Genomic DNA, 17,437 nt, shown 5'->3' with positions numbered 1-17,437 from the left:
TCCCTAGCACCTCGCCCCTGACGCCAGGGCCGGCTTTTCGCAGCGCCCCAGCCCCTTGCACACCCAGAGGAGAACCTCCCTAGCACCTCGCCCCTGACGCCGAGCCGCGAACCGGCTTCTCCCCGCAGGCTGCAGCGCGGGCTGTGACGTTTCCCAGCTCTAACGTCTTCTAAAAAGCTCAGCGGCGTGACTGAAGGATGCTCCTCCGCGAGGTTCCAACGGTGCCCACTCCAAAACACGCAGCTCCGGCGTCTGGTGTGCGGGCCACCGTGGTGAGGCCCGGGCAGCGTGGTGTGAGTCTACCCTTGACCCCACAGGCCACGGATTAATGCTTAATTTACCAGCACAAATCACCCGCTAGGACAAGATGCACGCCCTCAAGTCAGAAGACAACACCGTGCTTCTCAAGCATAAAGACCTGGTTACGTCAGAAAAAAAGGGACAGTTCGTAGGAGTTTTACAATTTATTAAATAGAAAAGCTGCCAATTTGAACAGGAGAGAAAAGGGAAATTTATTTAGAAAAATAACATCTATAGGAAAATAGGCGAGAAGGCACGTAGTGCATGTTCCGCCCACCCTACGTGGCAAAGCAGTTGGAAAGGCACCGTGGAGGGCCTTGTGCCAACACAGGGAGGCTCTGCACTCCGAACTCCTGAAGCCTAAACCTCATGATATAAACCCCTTGAAACACGTATCGAAACCCTTCAACCAAAGCACTTTTTCAAACCCACCCCGTGGCACAGAGGTGCACTTAGATGGCCGCACACAGTGGCCCACCTGGGTGACCCAGGGCCCCTGCACGGGGCATCCGCGCTCAGGTCTCCCATGGCAGGCACGCCCACGGGCCCGCAAGAGTGGACTCCAAGCCGGCAGGGGCCCCAAGGGAGGTGGCAGGGCCCTAGGCCTTTGGAAGCAGCTACTGACCTCGGCTCCCCTGCTTTCTCTCCTGTCAAAATCACGGACGAGCAATTGACTTATCTTATAATTAACATTCCAGAATGACAACGGAAGACACTCATTACAGAACTGTGGTTTTCAGGTTTAGTAACTTCAAAAAATCACTGGCTTTTATAGAAACGTCTTCCGATAGAGCATTAGTCTGGGAAGTAGCGGGAGCTCGAGCCCCCAGAAGGGCTGCGGAGAAGCTGGTGCTGCTCTCACACGGGGGCTGCTTCTCCCTGCAGAGGCTGCTCACACTTCACAGGTCACGAAATTAGCAGGTCATGATAAATAGCTTTACTACGGGTGAGCACGACATATTTAAAGACACAACGGCATTTCCAAATCCGGTGAGCAGAGACGTCCGGCTGTGAGCGGGGCTGCGGCCTAGAAGCACGTCAGGATTCTCAAGACTCCTCCTCATCTTTAATTTCAGAAATTCTGTCTATAGATTTAAGGATTTCGGCAACAAGATTCAACGTTTCAGCTCCCGAAACCAGCTGCCTGAAACGGAAACGTGGCTGTTAACGGGCCCGCTACCACGACTCTCCGACGGAGGCCCCAACAGAAGCCAGAAAGCAGTCCCCGAGGGGATAGCAGACTCGGGCAGCCGCCGCTCCTCCCCAGAGGGGCCCGGGCCCAGGGCAGGCAGATCGGGCGCCCACGGGGAGCGACCACAGCGGCCATCTCCGGGGGGTCTCTGATGAACCCATCTGCTTCTTACGACGAGAGGGAAACGCTGTTATTCCTCTCCGTGCAGAACAGAAATGTGCGGCAGGTGACGGAGCTGGGACTCCGACCTGTGTGAGGTCAGCGCTCCGGGAAAAACCGCGCAGATGGTTCCGGGCGCCTGCTAGCTGGGCACACGCGGTGCAACCTCAAGGTTAACAGCGCCAACAAGTGCACGTCTGCTCCCAGAGCCCTGTCCGCTGTGCCCAGTGTGGTGGTGCTTTCAAACACTGAGCTGAGGACCCCGTTCCCCCCAGGCCCGCCGGCCCTCTCAGCCTCACCCCTGCCCATGCCCAGCGCCCTCGGCCCCCCCGCACTCACTTTATTGAGGAGTGGGCATTGTTCATGACGACACGGAGGTTCTGCAAGGCCACGTCGGTGTTCTGCTTGACCACCGCCAGGCTGGCGCCCTGGCCGGAGCGCAAGGCTTCGTTCTCACGCTTGAAGTTGGACACCTGTGCCTGCGGTGGCGAGAGCAGTGAAGCAGTTTGGCAGCCACAGCCTTGACACAGGCAGTGAGGGGACATGGGCTGGCCCCCGAGGCAGGCGTCTCCTGAGGGGGCTCCCCGGGGACCTGGGCTTCCCCCATCCTTGGGCCCACCCTCAGCACTCCTCCGCAGAATCAGGAAGTTCGTGTGGGGCCCTGTGCCATCCCGGACGATGCAGCCTGTGCCCAGCACCCTGCCCCTGAGTAGAGCAAACAGGGCCGGGAGGACCGGGCAGGGGGAGAGCCGGGGGCCGGACTGCGCTAGCCAGCACTGCTGGGGGGGCTCCCAGACCCTGTGCCCGTGCTGGCCACGCACCTGGAGCAAGCTGATCTCCTGTTTCAGCTTCATGACGTGATTTTCTGCCTTCATAGCCCGTTTCTGTCCCAACAAAAAAGAAACAAAAAAGCACCAGCACCATGTAACGCGGCAAGACGCGGAAACAGAGTGAAGGTGGCCCTCCGCGGCCACCCAGGGGCCTCCAGCCCGCACCGTGAGGGGCCGCTCCCGGCACTGCACCTCTGCGGGCTGACGGCGGAGGAGGGGACACAGCCGGCGCATCCCTATGCCCGCGCGCCCTCCCGGCCCCTGTACCGTCATCAGCTCCAGGTTCTGCTCCACCTGCTGGACCACGGACTCCAGATCGTGGTAGTCACTTTCCTCCTTGATCATTTTCGCTTCCAGCTTTCGCTCCAGTGTCCTCACCCTGGGGACAAAGAAGACCAGGCTGTCGATCACCCACGCAGCTCACTGTCCAAATGCGTCTGAGAGGCGGCTTGGTGGGGCAGGCGGCTGACCACCGCGAGGCCAGCGACCCACGGCTCTGCGCAAGCGCCGCTGGCGGGGGCGTGACGTCCAGGTCTGAGCTTTCACTCAGAACACGAGGAGCGTGTGTGATGTGGATGACCCGCGGATAGGGAAAGCCGAGCGTGGTCCCGCCCCGGCGCCCCGTCCCGGACAGTAGACGGACGGGCACGCTCGCTGGCATTCTGGAGGCAGTGCTGACTCAGGGCGTACGTACATTTCTGTTTGAGTCTCAGAGAAACTCTGGACCTCCGTCAGCTTTCTTCTCAGCTTCGAGTTTTCATCTTTCAACTGCAGAGGAAGAAAACCCCTATTAGAAACTCTGTGTCTCACTCAAAAGGAGGCTGCATTTCTGCAAACTGGCTCTGCAACTTCTTGATAAACGAATATTCTGGAGAGGAGGAGAACCAGGAGTGGAGAACTCTCCCTTTAAAGGCCTAGGGTCACGGACGTCGATTTTACTCCTGACCTTCTTTCAAGTGATAATCTCCTCTATAAAGACGTTTCTTCTACTCAGAACACAGCGAGACATCCTTGAGCTGACGCCTGAAATGGACCCTTTCCTGAGGACGGGATCTTAGAGGGTCTCCGAGGATCCTGCCCCAGCCGGGCCGCAGCCCACCGCCCCGCACATGGCTCTGCCGGTGGCACGGCACGCGGGGAATCTGTCAATGCCAGGTGCCACACAGGGGCTCTGGTGGGCGGCTGTACCGCAGGCCGTCTGGTCCTTGGTGCCAAGACCCCAGGCCACCAAGGCCACCGGGAGGCTCCGGGTCGTCTGCAAATTCGCCACTCGGACACGCGGCGCCACTCGGAGTCCCTCACTTACTGCTTCGTAGCTAATCTGCAGCGTCCGGAGATGCCTGTCTCCCAGGGACTCTCCGTGGGCCACGAAGTCCGTGCTGGGGCTCCCTGGAGGAGAGGTGCGAGACTCAGAGTCGCTCAGCGTCCACGGGGGCAGGGTCTCAGGCCCCACCAGCTCCGACGGGGTGGAGAAAAAGGAGATGTATGTGCTGCAGGGTGATGTGCTGGCGGCGACCCCCGAGGGGCGGGTCTGCTCCACAGTGGACGGCAAGTAGGCTCCGTTCCACCCGTCGTCCTCATCCTCGTCTTCATCCTCGTCCAGAAGATCGCCAGCCCCCGTGGGGTCTTCAAAAAATGGCTGCTGATATTCCAGGCCATACCCCACAGTCTGGGAGATCGGGGAGTTGCGGCCAAGTCCCAGTGTGTGTCTCGTGGCTTCCTAAAGAAAACAGCCGGAGGCACAGCTCAGACCCAGAAGCTGCTGGAAGCCTGTCTTCCGAGGGGCTCGGCAGTGGAAAGAACAGCCCCGTCCTGTCTACCAGGAAAGAGGAGAGCCGGGAAGGGTCCCGGCAGCTTCTCCACCCGAGTTTCCCATCAGCGTTAGCTGCCGGCTCCCTGTGCCCCCCCAGCTCCTGCAGCGTCTCCCGCGTCGGAAGAGAGATGTCCTCTGGCCGTTTCTCTGTGTACAGTCACCGTAGACGACGCCTCGGATCTACCTTTGAATAAATTCTGTTGCTGCCTGGATCCTCTCCTGACAAGCTGAGGTTCTTGGTTTTTAGAAACTCTTTAAAGGAGAACGGATTGGCCTCTGCAAGGTCTTCAAGTTTATCGTCTGAAACGGTATGACACGACACAATTGCAAAAAGTCTCCCAAAAGTGATCGAAAAGAAACGTCCCCGTTAATTTTTCTAGAACACAACCACATCTAAAATCAGGACCGCCACCCTCCTCATCCCACCAGAATTCAGCGATGCTAGGAAATGAAAAACCTAGCCAATAAAACAGCTGTTCTTCCACATTCTGAACTTCCTTCCCAGGGTGCCTGGCTGGCTCAGGCAGTAAGACCGGTGACTCTTCACGTTGGGGTATGAGTTTGAGCCCCGTATCGGGGGTAGAGTTTTAGTTAAGAATTCTCCTTCCCACTCCCAACCCCCCGGCTCCTGCTCCTTGCTGCCCATGGAGACCACTCCCACGGACTCAGGTAGTTGCCCTGGGTATAACCGTGCTGGGGGCCGTCCAGGAGCTCCAACAGCGCAGCCAGCTTGAGGAACCCTGCTCCACCTCTATCCCTTTCCCCGCTCACCCATTCTTCCTTTTTTTCTCTCTTTCTCTACCTCCTTCCCGCTCTCCCCATCCCTAACCAGCAATGACCATCTGAGGCCAGGCGCCAACCTTGTGTAAAGCTGACTCCCGTTTTTCTAGCCTGTGCTGCCTCTTCGGACCCCTGTGGTGTGCCTTCCCACATCTCTAGCCCTGCACATCAGGCTCATCTGTCCTCGCAGCCGCGCCCTTTCTACACCGGGGTTAGAACTGAGTCTGCGGGACTCCTCCGCCACTTGGCACAGTGATTACATGCCGTCAGACCGACAACCCGCCATGAGGCACCTGTTTGGCACTTTGTGTTGGGCAGAGGGAAAACAAGAGGACTGCCCACCACCCTACCTCCAAAACGTGTCTCCTGGGCTCCTGGCAGACCTTGCTTAGTACATTTCCCCTTTCCGTAGCCAAAATCTGCAAAGAGATGTCATCGCCTTAATGTAATCACAGAGGCCTCTGTGACAACTGCTTTTCACCACAGCGTCTCTGTCGCAGTGACTGCCACAGGCCGGGGAACTGCTCAAACACAAGCCCCCGGCCCCTGCAGGTGGAGACGCTGTGGCTTCCACGGGCCCCGGCACGTGTGATTCAGAAAAAGCTCCCAGTAAGCTCGGATGACCAGTGTGGCTGCGTGTGTCCTCCTCTGCCTCGTGATGCCTCCTGAATGCACCCTCACTGACTGCCACTCTCCCATGACGCCCCCATGAGACCCCACCTAGAGGCTCTCCCCTCACCCTGGGTACCCTGCCGCGGGGCTGCTCCTGGGAGAGTAACCCCGGACTAAAGCCGGACACTGTCCCGCGTCCCCCACCTCTCCTGGAAGAAGGGGGTGGTTGACGGTGCTCCCTGGGGCGTACCTCTCTCTGGCACTTACCATCCTACACTGGAAGGGTCTGTGCCGGGAGGGGCCGCTCTGCACCCGCGCCCCCAGGGGCCCCGCACTCAGCCGCACTGGGCGCCCATCGCTGGGTCGGGAGCCAGCTGGGCTCCGGCGAGTCCCTGCGGGCCGGCCGGCGGGGGGCTCCCCGAGGCTGGCGTCTCACCTGTGTCTCCCACGGAAGCTAGCACCGGGCTGGGCACATAGCACATAAACGTCGGCCGAATGCCGAGGAAGTGGGAGTCCAGGCCCCCGCCACGGGGGCGCTCACAGTCTAGCTGGGGCAGACACGACCGGCGCCCAGAGAACGCGGGGGCTGCAACAGCAACGACAGCGATTGGCCGCGCGGCCCGCCTCACCTGCAGCCCGGCCCGGCGGGGCGGGGGAGGGGGCGGCCCCGGGGCCCGGCGGGCTCGGCCCCGCCGCCCGGCCCGGCCGCTCACCGTCCGGAATGACGAGGCTCCGGGCTCGCGACAGCGGGGGGACGCCCGGGCGGCGCCCGTAGCCCGCCATCGCCGCGGGCCCGGCGGCGCCGGCCCTCCCTAGCCCGGCAGCGGCGGCCCCATGGCCCCGGCTCCGCCCCGGCCGCGGCCCGAGTCGCCCGCCCCCGTCGCCCGCCGCCCGGCCGCCACTCCCAGCCTCTCGCCGCGGCTTCCGCTCCCGGCACCGGAAGCGCGCGCCCGAACGCCGCGGGCCGGCGCCGTAGGGGCGGGGCGTCGGGGGCGGGTCCGGAAGTGACGACAGAAGCAGGGGGCGGGGACTTAAGATGGCGGCTATGGTCTTGGCGACGGCGCGGCTGCTGCTGCGCGGCTCGGGCTCGTGGCGCTGCTCGCGGCTGAGGTGGGCCGGGGTCACGCCGGGGGCCGGCCGGGGGTCGGGGCGGCGGGCGTCAGTCCGGACGCTCAGCCTCTGGCTTCCCCACGCGCAGACGCGGCGCCGCGGGCTCGGGCTTCGGGACCCTGGCCCTGTGTCCGAGGCGCGGAGGGCGCTGCCGTGGCGGGGCCCCCGGGTCCGGGCCCCGAGCCCCATTCGCCCGGCCTCTCCCGGGCCGCCGGGCCCTCTCCCGCCCTGTCCTCCCGGGCCGATGGGGCCCGCCGGGGGCCACGTGTCATCTGCGCCCGGCCCGGCCCTGCCGCGGGCCCCCTTGTGAGGCCGAGCGCGCGGGGCCTCGGGGCCTCGGGACGTCGAGCTTTCTCCGCCCGCCACTCGCTCTCCCGCCTTCCTGGCCGCGGGCGCGTCCACCCGGACACCGTTGGGGGCGGCCCTCCGTGCGGGCCGGCGCTGCGGGAGCGCGGGCGGGCGGTCGCGCGAACGTTTCCAGCCGGAGGCGGGCGGTGCGGGGCCCGGGGCAGCGGGGAGCGTGACTTCGGGAGGCGCGCGCGGCGGCGGCACTCCCACGGCGCTAGACGCGGGGTGAGAGAAGGGCAGGCGAGCGCCGGACGGGCCCGGACGGGAAGGTCGGGAGCGTCTGGGCTGGGGAACCGAGTGTGTTCCCGGCCGGGGCCTCGCGGGGGTGGAGGGGAGCGCTCGAAGGCGTGACCTGGGGAGGCAGCTGGAGTCCGCACCGTGCAGGGCTTCTGGGCCTGCTCAGGGGTCTGGCTTCTGTTTGCACCCGTGGGGCTGAGAGGGAGATTTGCCCCGCACGGCTCCGAAGAGAGTGCGGTGTGGCCGCTGCTGTACAAGAGACGGCAGTTGAGGCCTAAAGAAGTGACCAACTTGCTGCAACGCCCTGGGGTCGAGCCAGGATTTGCAGCGAGCAGCGGTGATCCTCATCACCCCGGCGTGTGGTCTGGAGGGGTGTGGAAACAGACCCGCAGAAAGGGGCACATCGAGTGTTAGTGTGGACGGAACGAGACCGCCTGCGTCCAGATGGCCACCGCAGGCTCGGGGGCTCGGGTCTGTGTAACGGCGCCACTTCTCTGTTTAGGTCCGGAGCTCCTGCACGTAGAGGGTTCAGCAGCGGCAGCGCCTACCCCCGCGTCCCACTCTCGTCCCCCTTACCCGGCGTGCCTGAGCCTGTGTTTGCTACGGTCGATGGGCAGGAAAAGTTTGAAACCAAAGTCACCACGCTGGAGAACGGGCTTCGTGTGGCCTCCCAAAACAAATTCGGACAATTTTGCACCGTAGGAGGTAAGTACTGTTGCTGGTGTCGCGCGTCATCCCGTTGGTCTCCATGCCCCACGCTTGTTGAGCTTAACGCACTGTCCCGAGTCGTGCTGGGGGTGGGGGGGCGGAGAGGACGGCAGAGGCCCTGAAAGCTGCGAACCGTGAAGTGCCGCACTGGCGGTGGGTTTTTCCCCTTTCTACCTTCCTAGAAACCCCACACTTTCCCACCGTACACGTGAAGCGCACAACTCCGTCTGTGTCGGCATGGCGTGTCGCCGCTGGGACCTAGCCCAGGTGGTGGACACACCGGCATCCTCGTGTAATTAGGTCGGCCTGTCTGATCACCGTCCGTTTTCAAGGTTTTTCTTGATTAAGTCCAGTCTTTTCAACGTTTGGTTTAATCTGTCCATTTTCTTTTTATTGCCAGTTCTTATTAATTCAGGATCAAGATACGAAGCAAAATATCTTAGTGGAATTGCTCACTTTTTGGAAAAATTGGCATTTTCGGTCAGTGTCCTATTTGTAATCTTCGAGACTATATTTGAGAAGGATTTATCAACTTCTATGTTCTTTAAAATGGTTATTTTAATAAGCGGCTAAGTTGCTAAGGTAATTCTACTAAAAGATTTTTAGATTAAAAGATAATTTGATTTCGCATGTTTTTATAGTAAACAAGTTTTTTTTCTCGAACGTGTTTTAGAGGTTGGTTTGGATTGGGTACTTAGGTTTACTTATTTATTTTTACTAGTCAACAGATCGATTTGACAGTAAAGATGAAATTCTGCTGGCGTTGGAAAAGCACGGGGGTATTTGTGACTGCCAGACGTCAAGGTATGCCGGGTTATTTTGGACCCACATGGAACTGTGGTTCTTATCCTTGGCCAGAGTCCCACTGAAACCCACCCCGGAGAGGCTGTAGGGCTTAGTGGTGAGAAGTTAGCCTGGCCTGGGCTGGGCTGGGTGGAGAACTTGTGAGGGGAAGCATGTAGGCAGCATCGTTTAGAGCAGAGAACACGCCGGAGAGCCAGGTAGTCTCTAGAGACTGCCAGCTGGGCACTAGGGACACAGCAGGCCCCGTCCTGCACCACAGGTAATGGACACGAGAGCCAGCAGCCGAGACTGGTGGGAGCACGGGGAAGGCAGCCAACCCGGTGTGGAGTCAGGAAAGGAACAATAGCAAACTCGTCATTGGACTGGTGTGGAGGGAGTTTGCCAAAGCGGCTGAGGGGAGGAGGCGGCCCAGGACAGCATGGGGAGAGGCTCCGCCAGGAAGAGGCAGCGGGCTTTTTGGGAACAGGGAGATCCAGTATGCAGCCAGCCCACAGACATAGGGGTGCAGTGGGTGGGGCAGGTGGTGTTTGTCTGCCACGTGTGGCTCTGTCCCTCAGCCGGGTAAGGCCGTGCGCACTGCACGTTGACTACGTTGGCCAGTGAGTCGGGGCAGCAGATGCTCCGGAAGCATATGATAAAAGGGCTCCCCGTGGCAGGGGTTCTGTGCTCGTGGAAATGTCTCAGAATGGCTCCTGTCCATCTTGGCTAGACAGCTGCTGTCACTCCAGTGCGTGCTGGAAGTCGCACTGTAAGATGGGACATAGCGAGTGTGTGTCGGTCCTCCGTGCGGGGGGCAGGGGACAGCGCCTGTTGGTCTGCACCTGCGCTGACCTCAGTGCCTGGTGCCATTGCTGCTTTCCAGGGACACCACCATGTATGCTGTGTCTGCTGATTCTAAAGGCCTGGACACGGTGGTTGGCTTGCTGGCTGACGTGGTCCTGCACCCCAGACTCACAGGTGGGCCCTAGGCGGCCTGAGGGGGCTGGGGGCTGGGCCCTGGGGAGCCACATGGAGGTGCTGGCCCGGGGGAGGAGCACTGTAGGCAGCCCTCACGCGCGCAGCTGCCAGTGACTTGGCACGATTTCCTTGGAAATAACGCTGATGGTCGGGAAAGTCTTTTGTGCTTAGTATTTTGATGTAATTCTGTGCCTTCAGTTAAATTAGTTAAATTAGGTCCTTCCTTTTTTTTACTTTTTTAAAAAAGTTTTTACTTACTCGTTTAAGTCATCTTTACCCTCCAGCACCTTGTGCTGGAGCTCACAACCCACGATCAGGAGTTGCACGCTCCTTCGGCAGAGTCAGCCAGGTGCCCCTGGGAAGATTTTATTTATTTATGACAGACAGCGAGAGCGGGAACACAAGCATGGGGAGTGGGAGAGGGAGAAGCCGGCTTCCCACCGAGCAGGGAGTCCGATGTGGGATCGTGACCTGAGCCGAAGGCAGACGCTTAGCAACTGAGCCACCCAGGCACCCCTCAGACTGTCTGTAAACACTGGGCCGGTGTGCGTGCCTGTGTCCATCCCCTTGCTCGGCTTGGTGGTGGCAGGACCGTGAATTCCGTGCCCGCGGTGGGCCGGAGTGGGCCCCGTCAGCCTGGCCTTGTAGTCCTTCTAGTACTTGCTCCGACGAGCTAGTGAAGTGGCTGCCGCGATGCTTGGTGGTGCCTCTTCTGTAAATACCTTCCCGCCCTGTCCTTTGGGGCAGGTGGGTCAGGGGCCCGAGGGCCTCTCCTGAGAAGCCGGGGTTTGGGGCCGGTCCAGGTGGCTGCCTCATGGCTGAACCCGAGAAGAGGCCCAATGTCTCTGGGCCCTGCCCCGTGCTGCTGACCCCCTCACTCACGCAAGCACCCCCAGGTCCACCCAGACGAAGGCCAAGGAGCTCCTGGTGCCTGCCTGCCAATGACCCTTGGCCCAGCCTGGTGGCGTGGGCCCGGCGCCATTTCTCTCCTGGCTGGTGCGGTCTGAGCCTTGTCTGGGTTCCCTGCAGATGAAGAAATAGAGATGACACGAATGGCTGTCCAGTTTGAGCTGGAGGACCTTAACATGCGGCCCGACCCGGAACCGCTTCTCACGGAGATGATTCACGAGGTACTAGAGAACCCATAAGCACCTGCCTCTGCGTCAGTGCCCTCCCCGCCGGCCCCGCACCAGCATGGTCGGGAGGGCGCGTCTGCCGTCCTGCAGGCGTGGGCAGAAGTTCTGTCGTTCCCGCACCAGCAACTCGCGCGTGTTCTTCATGTCCTCACTCTTGGACAGGATCGTCATCTATTTCCGGAACGAGCATTTTAGTTGACGTGCTTTTTGGGTTTTTGTGTTTCGTTTTTTTTCTTTTTTTTGAGGCTTCATTCTGGGGAGAGATTTTACCGCTTTAATAAGCACACGAAACTATTCCTGCCAAGCAAAGCTAAGCTCCCCTGGGCCTCTCCGGTCACAGCTGGTGTCACGGCAGGCCCCGCTGAGGGGGAGACCGGGCTCTGGTCTCTCTGTCACCGTGTTTCTCCTTTCTTTTGTTAGGCTGCTTATCAGGAAAACACAGTTGGCCTCCACCGTTTCTGCCCCCCAGAAAACATAGTAAAGATTGATCGAGAAGTGCTTCATTCCTACCTGAGAAACTACTACACCCCCGACCGCATGGTGCTGGCAGGGGTGGGTGTGGAGCACGAGCACCTGGTGGAATGTGCCAGAAAGCACCTCCTGGGAGCCCGGCCAGCCTGGGGGTGTGCAAAGGCTGTGGACGTGGACAGATCAGTAGCACAGTACACTGGGGGCGTGGTCAAGGTAACTCGGGGTGGGGGGTGTGCGCGCTCTTCAGTTTCTGGGTTTGGCGTGTTCTCAGCGCCATCACGCCGCTGTTAGAATTAGCCACACGTTCGTGGCTTTACCGCGACACACGTTCCGGGGTTGGAGCAGGACGTGTTCTTGCTCAAAGCTGAGAGCTTGTTAAGGAGTTTAGGGGCCCCGGGGTGGCTCTGTCGGTTAAGTGTCAGCCTTTGGCTTGGGTCGTGGTCCCAGGATCGAGCCCCACATCGGGCCCCCTGCTTAGCAGGCGTTGGCTTCTTCCTCTGCCTCTGTGCTCTCTCTCTCTCCCCTTCCCCCCCGCAGTAAATAAATAAAATCTTTACAAAAAAAAAAAAGAATCCAGCTTTCGTGGAAGGCCGCAGGACCGTTTCTGTGTCTGAAGGAACGTCCGGACGCTCCCGCGCGGTTTCTGTAGAACCGTCGTGGGGCCTTTTGCTTTGTTTTGTTTCTTGAAAGTAGGCTCCACGCCCAGCACGGAGCCCAGTGTGGGACTTGAACTCACAACCTTGACATCAAAAGCTGGACACTCAGCTAAACCACGCAGGTGCCCCATGGAGCATCTTTAGGCTGACCTGACCTGAGAGGCTTTTGAGGCCTGCTTGTTTTCCGTGTGGGCGCACTGTTCGTTCTCTGCTTGTAGCTGGAAAGAGACATGTCCGACGTCAGCCTGGGCCCCGCCCCGTTCCCCGAGCTCACGCACATCATGATAGGACTGGAGAGCTGTTCCTTCTTGGTGAGTTTCAGCCGGGTCCCACCACGTCGGGGAGCCTGGCGTCACCCCCCGGCCAAGTTCTGCCCTCACGTCTCCCGCAGGAGGAGGACTTCATCCCCTTTGCCGTTCTCAACATGATGATGGGAGGCGGCGGCTCCTTCTCCGCGGGCGGGCCTGGCAAAGGCATGTTCACCAGGCTCTACCTCAACGTGCTCAACAGGTAGCTTGACTTGCTTTCACCGGCTGTCCCTGGGGCCATGAGGCCCAGCTGAGGGCACTTTTGCACTCTGCCACCGCCTTGTCCCTGTCCCTCGCAGGCATCACTGGATGTACAATGCAACCTCGTACCACCACAGTTACGAGGACACGGGCCTCCTGTGCGTGCACGCCAGCGCCGACCCCCGGCAGGTGAGGGCTGGGCCCAAAGCTGGCGGCCTCTGCTTCCTATGCGGCATGTGTGTCAGGACACAGAGCCGGGCTCTCGGGCGTTTCGTCTGAGTGGGAAGAGAGGCTCTTAGATCCGGATCGCACTTCATCTGTGCCCTCTTCCTTAAAGGTTCGAGAAATGGTGGAGATCCTCACGAAGGAATTTATTTTAATGGCTGGAACCGTGGACGTGGTAAGTTCAGCACAGAGTCATCTCCAGATATCCCCGCGGTGTCAGCAGGTTAGAGAACGTGGTGTGGGGGTGGCTGGCAGTGGGCCCGTCCTCCGTGCTCCCAGCCCCACCGGCATCTCAGCCGGAACGGTGCAGCCCCCGGGGTGGCCCAGGCCCACAGCCGAGCTCCTCCCCTGCTCCCTGCTCTCAGCACCAAGAACAGTTGCTGCCTCACCTGCCCTGGTCCTGCTCACGCCTGCCTGGCCTGGGGCCTCCTTCGGCTTTGCCAGAAGGAATGAGACTGAGCGGTCTCGTGTGTCCGGCCGCCCTGCAGGAGCGTGTGAGTTAAAGCTACATCGCACCGGATGAGCAGGTGCCTTCAGGTGGTTCTCAGGCTCTCCCCTCACTTCCAGTGTATTTATTATTTTGCTTTTTTGGTTTGGTTTGGTTTTGTCTTTACGATTTTATTTTTGAAGTAATCTCCGCAGCATGGGGCTGGAGCTCACGGCCCCGAGACTGAGCGCCGCGTGCTCTGCGGACAGAGCCCACCGGGCGTGCTGAGCTCCCGTTTTGTATTTTAATCTACGTCTTTGTTTCCTTGTTTTTTGGGGGGTTAGGTTTTGTCACTTTACGCGTTTAGAGATCTTGTTTCTTGCTGGGCCAGCGCTGGCACGAATAAGCAGGTTCTGTGCGTGTGCGTAGAAGGCCTGGGCGGAGAGCCCCAGCGCGTGGCCTGAGTGCCCACGAGGCTTGGCGGACGGCCTTCCCTTGCGGATCTTTCCTGCTCAGTCCGTGTTTTTTGCAGTAATCACATGGTCTCTTTAGTCAGGAAAAAAAAAGTTGTTTCTAATAAAAGCGTATTTCAAAAAACTCATTTTAAGAATGCGTATTTAGAAATTTACGTTAGGCCTTCGTTGGCGGCCTGCTAGGAGATACTTGCCATTGAAATGGAGCTAGTCTGAGGTAAGGGTTCGGTGTTTGCCCGCAGTAGGAAAAGTAGGAAGAAGCCGTCCGGACTCAGGAGTCCTCGCGGAGACGACCGCACGGGATCTCGGCTCTGTCTCCCAGCGCGCGGCCACCCCGCCTGTCACCACTCCGGTGTCCGGCGAAGCGCTGGGAGCAGTAGTTGCCGGAGTCACGGTGTTGTCGGTCTCATGTGCTCCGCGGCTCAAGGCCAGACTGCGGTAGATCTAGCTGGTCCCCTCGGAGCTGCCCGGGGGCGCGGGGAGCCCCCGACTCTCAGATCCGTCTTGCTCGTGCCGCGGCCGAGAGCGGGCGACGGTGGGGGAGCCGTCGCGAGCTGAACCGTGGGGCGGGGGGTTGCGTCTCAGGCGGAGCTGGAGCGGGCCAAGACGCAGCTGATGTCCATGCTCATGATGAACCTCGAGTCCAGGCCCGTGATCTTCGAGGACGTGGGGAGGCAGGTGCTGGCCACGCGCTCCAGGAAGCTGCCGCACGAGCTGTGTGCGCTCATCCGTGAGTACCGTCCCGCCGGCCCGATCGGGCTCCCTCCCGGGGGACTGCACGGCCCCGCTGACCTGTGGCTCTTGTGCCCCCGAGCCCTCGCCCCGGGCCGGCCCTGCCCCCCGTCCCTGAGAGCCCAGCGCTGCGACTCTGGCTTCCGGTGCCTCACGGAGGGGCCGAGCCCGCCGCACAGGGCTTCCGGGCGCGCTCGGTGAGGTAACGGACGGAGACGCTCCACACGCGGCTCCCCGGGGTGGGGGGGGGCTCCCTCTGTGACTTGCACCCAGGTCGCCAAGGCCCCCCCGGGGGTGACGTACCGGAAGTCCTCGAGTTTCCTCTGTGTGTCCCTCCCGCTTTGGGGGACGAGTCTGTCCACGCCGCGTCAGCTCCTCAGAGGGTCCGTGAGCCCACAAGGGTTGGGACGGTGGTTCCGTGGTGATGTCTCTTACCTCGTGGCAGCTCCCGTGTGCCTCGTCCACAGGCGCATCCTCACCCTGCCTCAGGGAGCCCCTCAGGCCGTGGCGCCTGGCCCGCCGCTCTCCCTGAGGCCTCGTCTCCTGTAGCAGCACCGCGTCACCGTCGCCGTGTTCCCACGCTGCGCTTTCCGTGCCCACGCACGCCGAGGCCCCGGGTCCCGCCTCGGAAGGCTGCGTGTGTGACCGCGCACCCTGCGGAGCCCGGGCGGGGGTGCTTTTCCTTCCCTGCGGCCTCTCCCGGGGCCGCTGTGCAGACGGAGCTGTCCCCGCACAGGGGTGTCGGCTGCTCTGGGAACCGACACGTCTCGCATTTGAAAATCCTTTAAAACCATTGGTACTTTCCCCTTCACCAAGAAAACCTCCCTGACCTCAGGCTCCCTCACCGGGTCCTTTCCTCGCAGTGGAATCTGGACCCTCTGGAGTCTGGAGTCCACAGCCTGGCCTTGGACCCCCGGGGCCGTTCCGTGGCTGCAGCCACACACAGAGACAGAGCCGTGCGGGAAGCGGCCGATCCCCTGAAGTCCTTTCGTCCCCTGTGCCAGGCAGCGTGAGACCAGAGGACATCCGGAGAGCTGCCTCGCAGATGCTCCGCAAGAAGCCCGCAGTGGCCGCCCTGGGCGACCTGAGTGACCTGCCCGCCTACGAGCACATCCAGGCGGCGCTGTCCAGCCGAGACGGGCGCCTGCCCAGGACCTACCGGCTCTTCCGCTAGAGGCCGTCCGAGACGCGGCCCGACCGGGCGGTGGGTGCAGCGTGTTTCTTCGGGTGTGAGTTTAGTGCAAAGATTCATAAACGGTGCAAACCATGGGACTCTTCTCTTAAATTTGAACACGTTTAATGTCATCGAGCTTCTGGTTCTTCGCTGTTGACGAGGCCACTTAGTGGAGTAAAGGTCTCCCCTCAGCGTGGCTAGAAGCTGGTGGCTCAGGAAAGTTCCAGGCTGACTGGTGCGGGGGAGCGGGTTAGTGCTCTTCCTTCCATCCTGCGCTCCCGGAGGTGAGCAGTCATAGTCAGTCGGTCAGTGCCTGACCGTCTCCCCACAGGGGCCACGGGGCCCGTGAGCCCGCCCAGCCTCCCCACAGGCCCTGGGGCAGGGCAGGAGTCTCTGGTTGGCTTCGAGGAGCATTTTTCTCAGCACAGCGTTTCCCTTCACCGTCGTGAGGACGGGGTGTCTTAGTCAGCAGCGGCCCTAGAACAGGGTTGGATGTGGGCAAGCGAGCTGTCTCCGAGGGGCGTCCTCTTGGACCCGGTATCACGAGGCCTCTCGTCCTTTCCTTTAAGATGCGTCTGAGCGCACAGGACGGGAGGCGGGGTTCTCCGACTCGGCGGCCGGTGGGGGAGCAAAGCCAGGAGCTTGCTGGGAGGTGGAGGAGCGCTAGGTCCACGCGGGTGCGTGGCTGGATGCGGAGCGCCGCGGGGTCCGTGACGTCAGTGACGTGCGGTAGCTTCGTAGGTCTCAGACACGAATGCACGTCGAGTCCCCGGAGCCCATGCGGGCCACCTCGTGGCTGCAGGGCCGCCACGGTCCCTAGCACTCGGCAGCTGGGGACAGAGCCTGCGGCCCAGCCTCGGCCGCTCGGGCGGGAGGGCAGCGCTGCTTTGGGGAGATCAATGCGTAAATGTTTCTTCAGTTACTTAATCCACTTTGCCAGGGCCGCCGTCCTGTTTCCATGCTTTTCCCACACACGCACCGTTGACTACATTTTGGGGGGGGATGCCAGGCTCTGTGCCCACTGGGGTGGGGCCGAGGGAGACGAGCCTGAGTTGGAGGGCAGGTGGGCAGCAGCGTGGACTGTGCCGTTCTGTGGTTACCCAGGGGAAGGGCAGCATCCAGGGGAGGTGGAGGGCAGAGCCTGGGAAGACCCGAGGCCCGGGTGGGTGTTGGGGCTGGCCGGAGCGCCCGCGCAGCTGGACTTGAGCCTCTGCCCACATCTGGCTGCTGCCCAGGCCCCCGGGTCTGTTCGGAAGCTGGCGCCAAGCTGCCTGTCCTGCTTTCCCGCTGGCTCCTTCCCTGATCACGGCTGGGCACCTCTGCCCCCCCTTCGGCACGTGGTCATGCCCCCCCTCAACGTGGCTTTCAGGGTGGCTGCCGCAGGCTCAGCAGGTGCCCAAGGGAGGCTTGGCGCAAGCAGAGTGCGGGGAGGCCACGAGAGCTGGGTCATGGGAACCCCCTTCCTGCTCGTGCTTCCCGACCCTGAAGCTAGTTTTCGGAGACCGGCCCGCATTCTCTGCGTTCGTCGGGATTTTAACCCGACTTTCCTAGCGAAACCTGTTCCTCTCAGATCTCGTGGCTGCTCTTAAGCGAGTTTCCTGACTCGGGACCCATGATCTGTGTCCTGATCCCCAGAGACACGAAGCCCTGTCTCAGGCCAGATGCCTACACGCCACGCCATCGCTCGGTCCCGTCAGGACGGTACCCAGGAAGGTGCATGAAAAGGCCTGTCCGGGCCCCTCACCACGAGAATCTGTGACAGACATTTTCAGTTCACGACTCAA

At 61.1% G+C, this 17,437-nt stretch overlaps 2 protein-coding genes across 5 annotated transcripts; one reads left to right on the top strand and one right to left on the bottom strand.

Annotated features, from left to right (window-relative positions):
- Window positions 1-449: 449 nt before the first annotated feature.
- Window positions 450-6,613, bottom strand: ENTR1 (endosome associated trafficking regulator 1). 2 transcript variants are annotated; one of them, XM_080819480.1, is made up of 10 exons: window positions 6,400-6,613; window positions 6,123-6,272; window positions 5,425-5,493; window positions 4,479-4,594; window positions 3,788-4,201; window positions 3,176-3,249; window positions 2,749-2,860; window positions 2,473-2,535; window positions 1,991-2,130; window positions 450-1,444 (listed from the first exon to the last, which is right to left on the bottom strand). In XM_080819480.1, exons 1-10 carry the CDS (start codon window positions 6,467-6,469, stop codon window positions 1,348-1,350), a joined length of 1,305 nt encoding a protein of 434 aa, XP_080675606.1. In that variant the 5' UTR covers window positions 6,470-6,613; the 3' UTR covers window positions 450-1,347. The 2 variants fall into 2 exon arrangements, with proteins under 2 accessions (XP_080675606.1, XP_080675605.1); XM_080819479.1 differs by lacking the exon at window positions 6,123-6,272 and having other exon boundaries at window positions 6,316-6,589.
- Window positions 6,614-6,666: 53 nt separating this feature from the next.
- PMPCA (peptidase, mitochondrial processing subunit alpha) lies at window positions 6,667-15,784 on the top strand. Of its 3 annotated transcripts, none has more exons than XM_080819476.1 (13): window positions 6,667-6,796; window positions 7,884-8,086; window positions 8,490-8,569; window positions 8,811-8,893; window positions 9,756-9,850; window positions 10,880-10,980; window positions 11,407-11,670; window positions 12,332-12,424; window positions 12,505-12,623; window positions 12,721-12,811; window positions 12,960-13,022; window positions 14,333-14,477; window positions 15,484-15,784. In XM_080819476.1, exons 1-13 carry the CDS (start codon window positions 6,723-6,725, stop codon window positions 15,651-15,653), a joined length of 1,581 nt encoding a protein of 526 aa, XP_080675602.1. In that variant the 5' UTR covers window positions 6,667-6,722; the 3' UTR covers window positions 15,654-15,784. The 3 variants fall into 3 exon arrangements, with proteins under 3 accessions (XP_080675602.1, XP_080675603.1, XP_080675604.1); XM_080819477.1 differs by having other exon boundaries at window positions 6,702-6,796; window positions 15,488-15,784; XM_080819478.1 differs by lacking the exons at window positions 14,333-14,477; window positions 15,484-15,784 and adding an exon at window positions 13,213-13,865 and having other exon boundaries at window positions 6,702-6,796.
- The last annotated feature ends 1,653 nt before the right edge of the window (window positions 15,785-17,437 follow it).

Source organism: Martes martes (genome assembly GCF_963455335.1).
Source record: "Martes martes genome assembly, chromosome: 12".
NCBI lineage: Eukaryota > Metazoa > Chordata > Mammalia > Carnivora > Mustelidae > Martes > Martes martes.
Note: the sequence above shows the minus strand (reverse complement) of the source record. Positions and strands in the feature narration are given on the sequence as shown.

What these genes read in the sequence shown, in the direction of transcription:
- PMPCA (XM_080819476.1), top strand. Translation starts at nt 6,723, where the DNA reads ATGGCGGCTATGGTCTTGGCGACGGCGCGGCTGCTGCTGCGCGGCTCG. An exon ending in CCAGCGCCGACCCCCGGCAG is followed by an intron (nt 12,812 to 12,959) that starts GTGAGGGCTGGG and finishes TCTTCCTTAAAG; the next exon opens with GTTCGAGAAATGGTGGAGAT. An exon ending in TGGCTGGAACCGTGGACGTG is followed by an intron (nt 13,023 to 14,332) that starts GTAAGTTCAGCA and finishes GTTGCGTCTCAG; the next exon opens with GCGGAGCTGGAGCGGGCCAA.
- ENTR1 (XM_080819480.1), bottom strand. Translation starts at nt 6,469, where the DNA reads ATGGCGGGCTACGGGCGCCGCCCGGGCGTCCCCCCGCTGTCGCGAGCC. An exon ending in GCAACAGAATTTATTCAAAG is followed by an intron (nt 4,202 to 4,478) that starts GTAGATCCGAGG and finishes TGTTTTCTTTAG; the next exon opens with GAAGCCACGAGACACACACT. An exon ending in TGCAGATTAGCTACGAAGCA is followed by an intron (nt 3,250 to 3,787) that starts GTAAGTGAGGGA and finishes CTTCCTCTGCAG; the next exon opens with TTGAAAGATGAAAACTCGAA.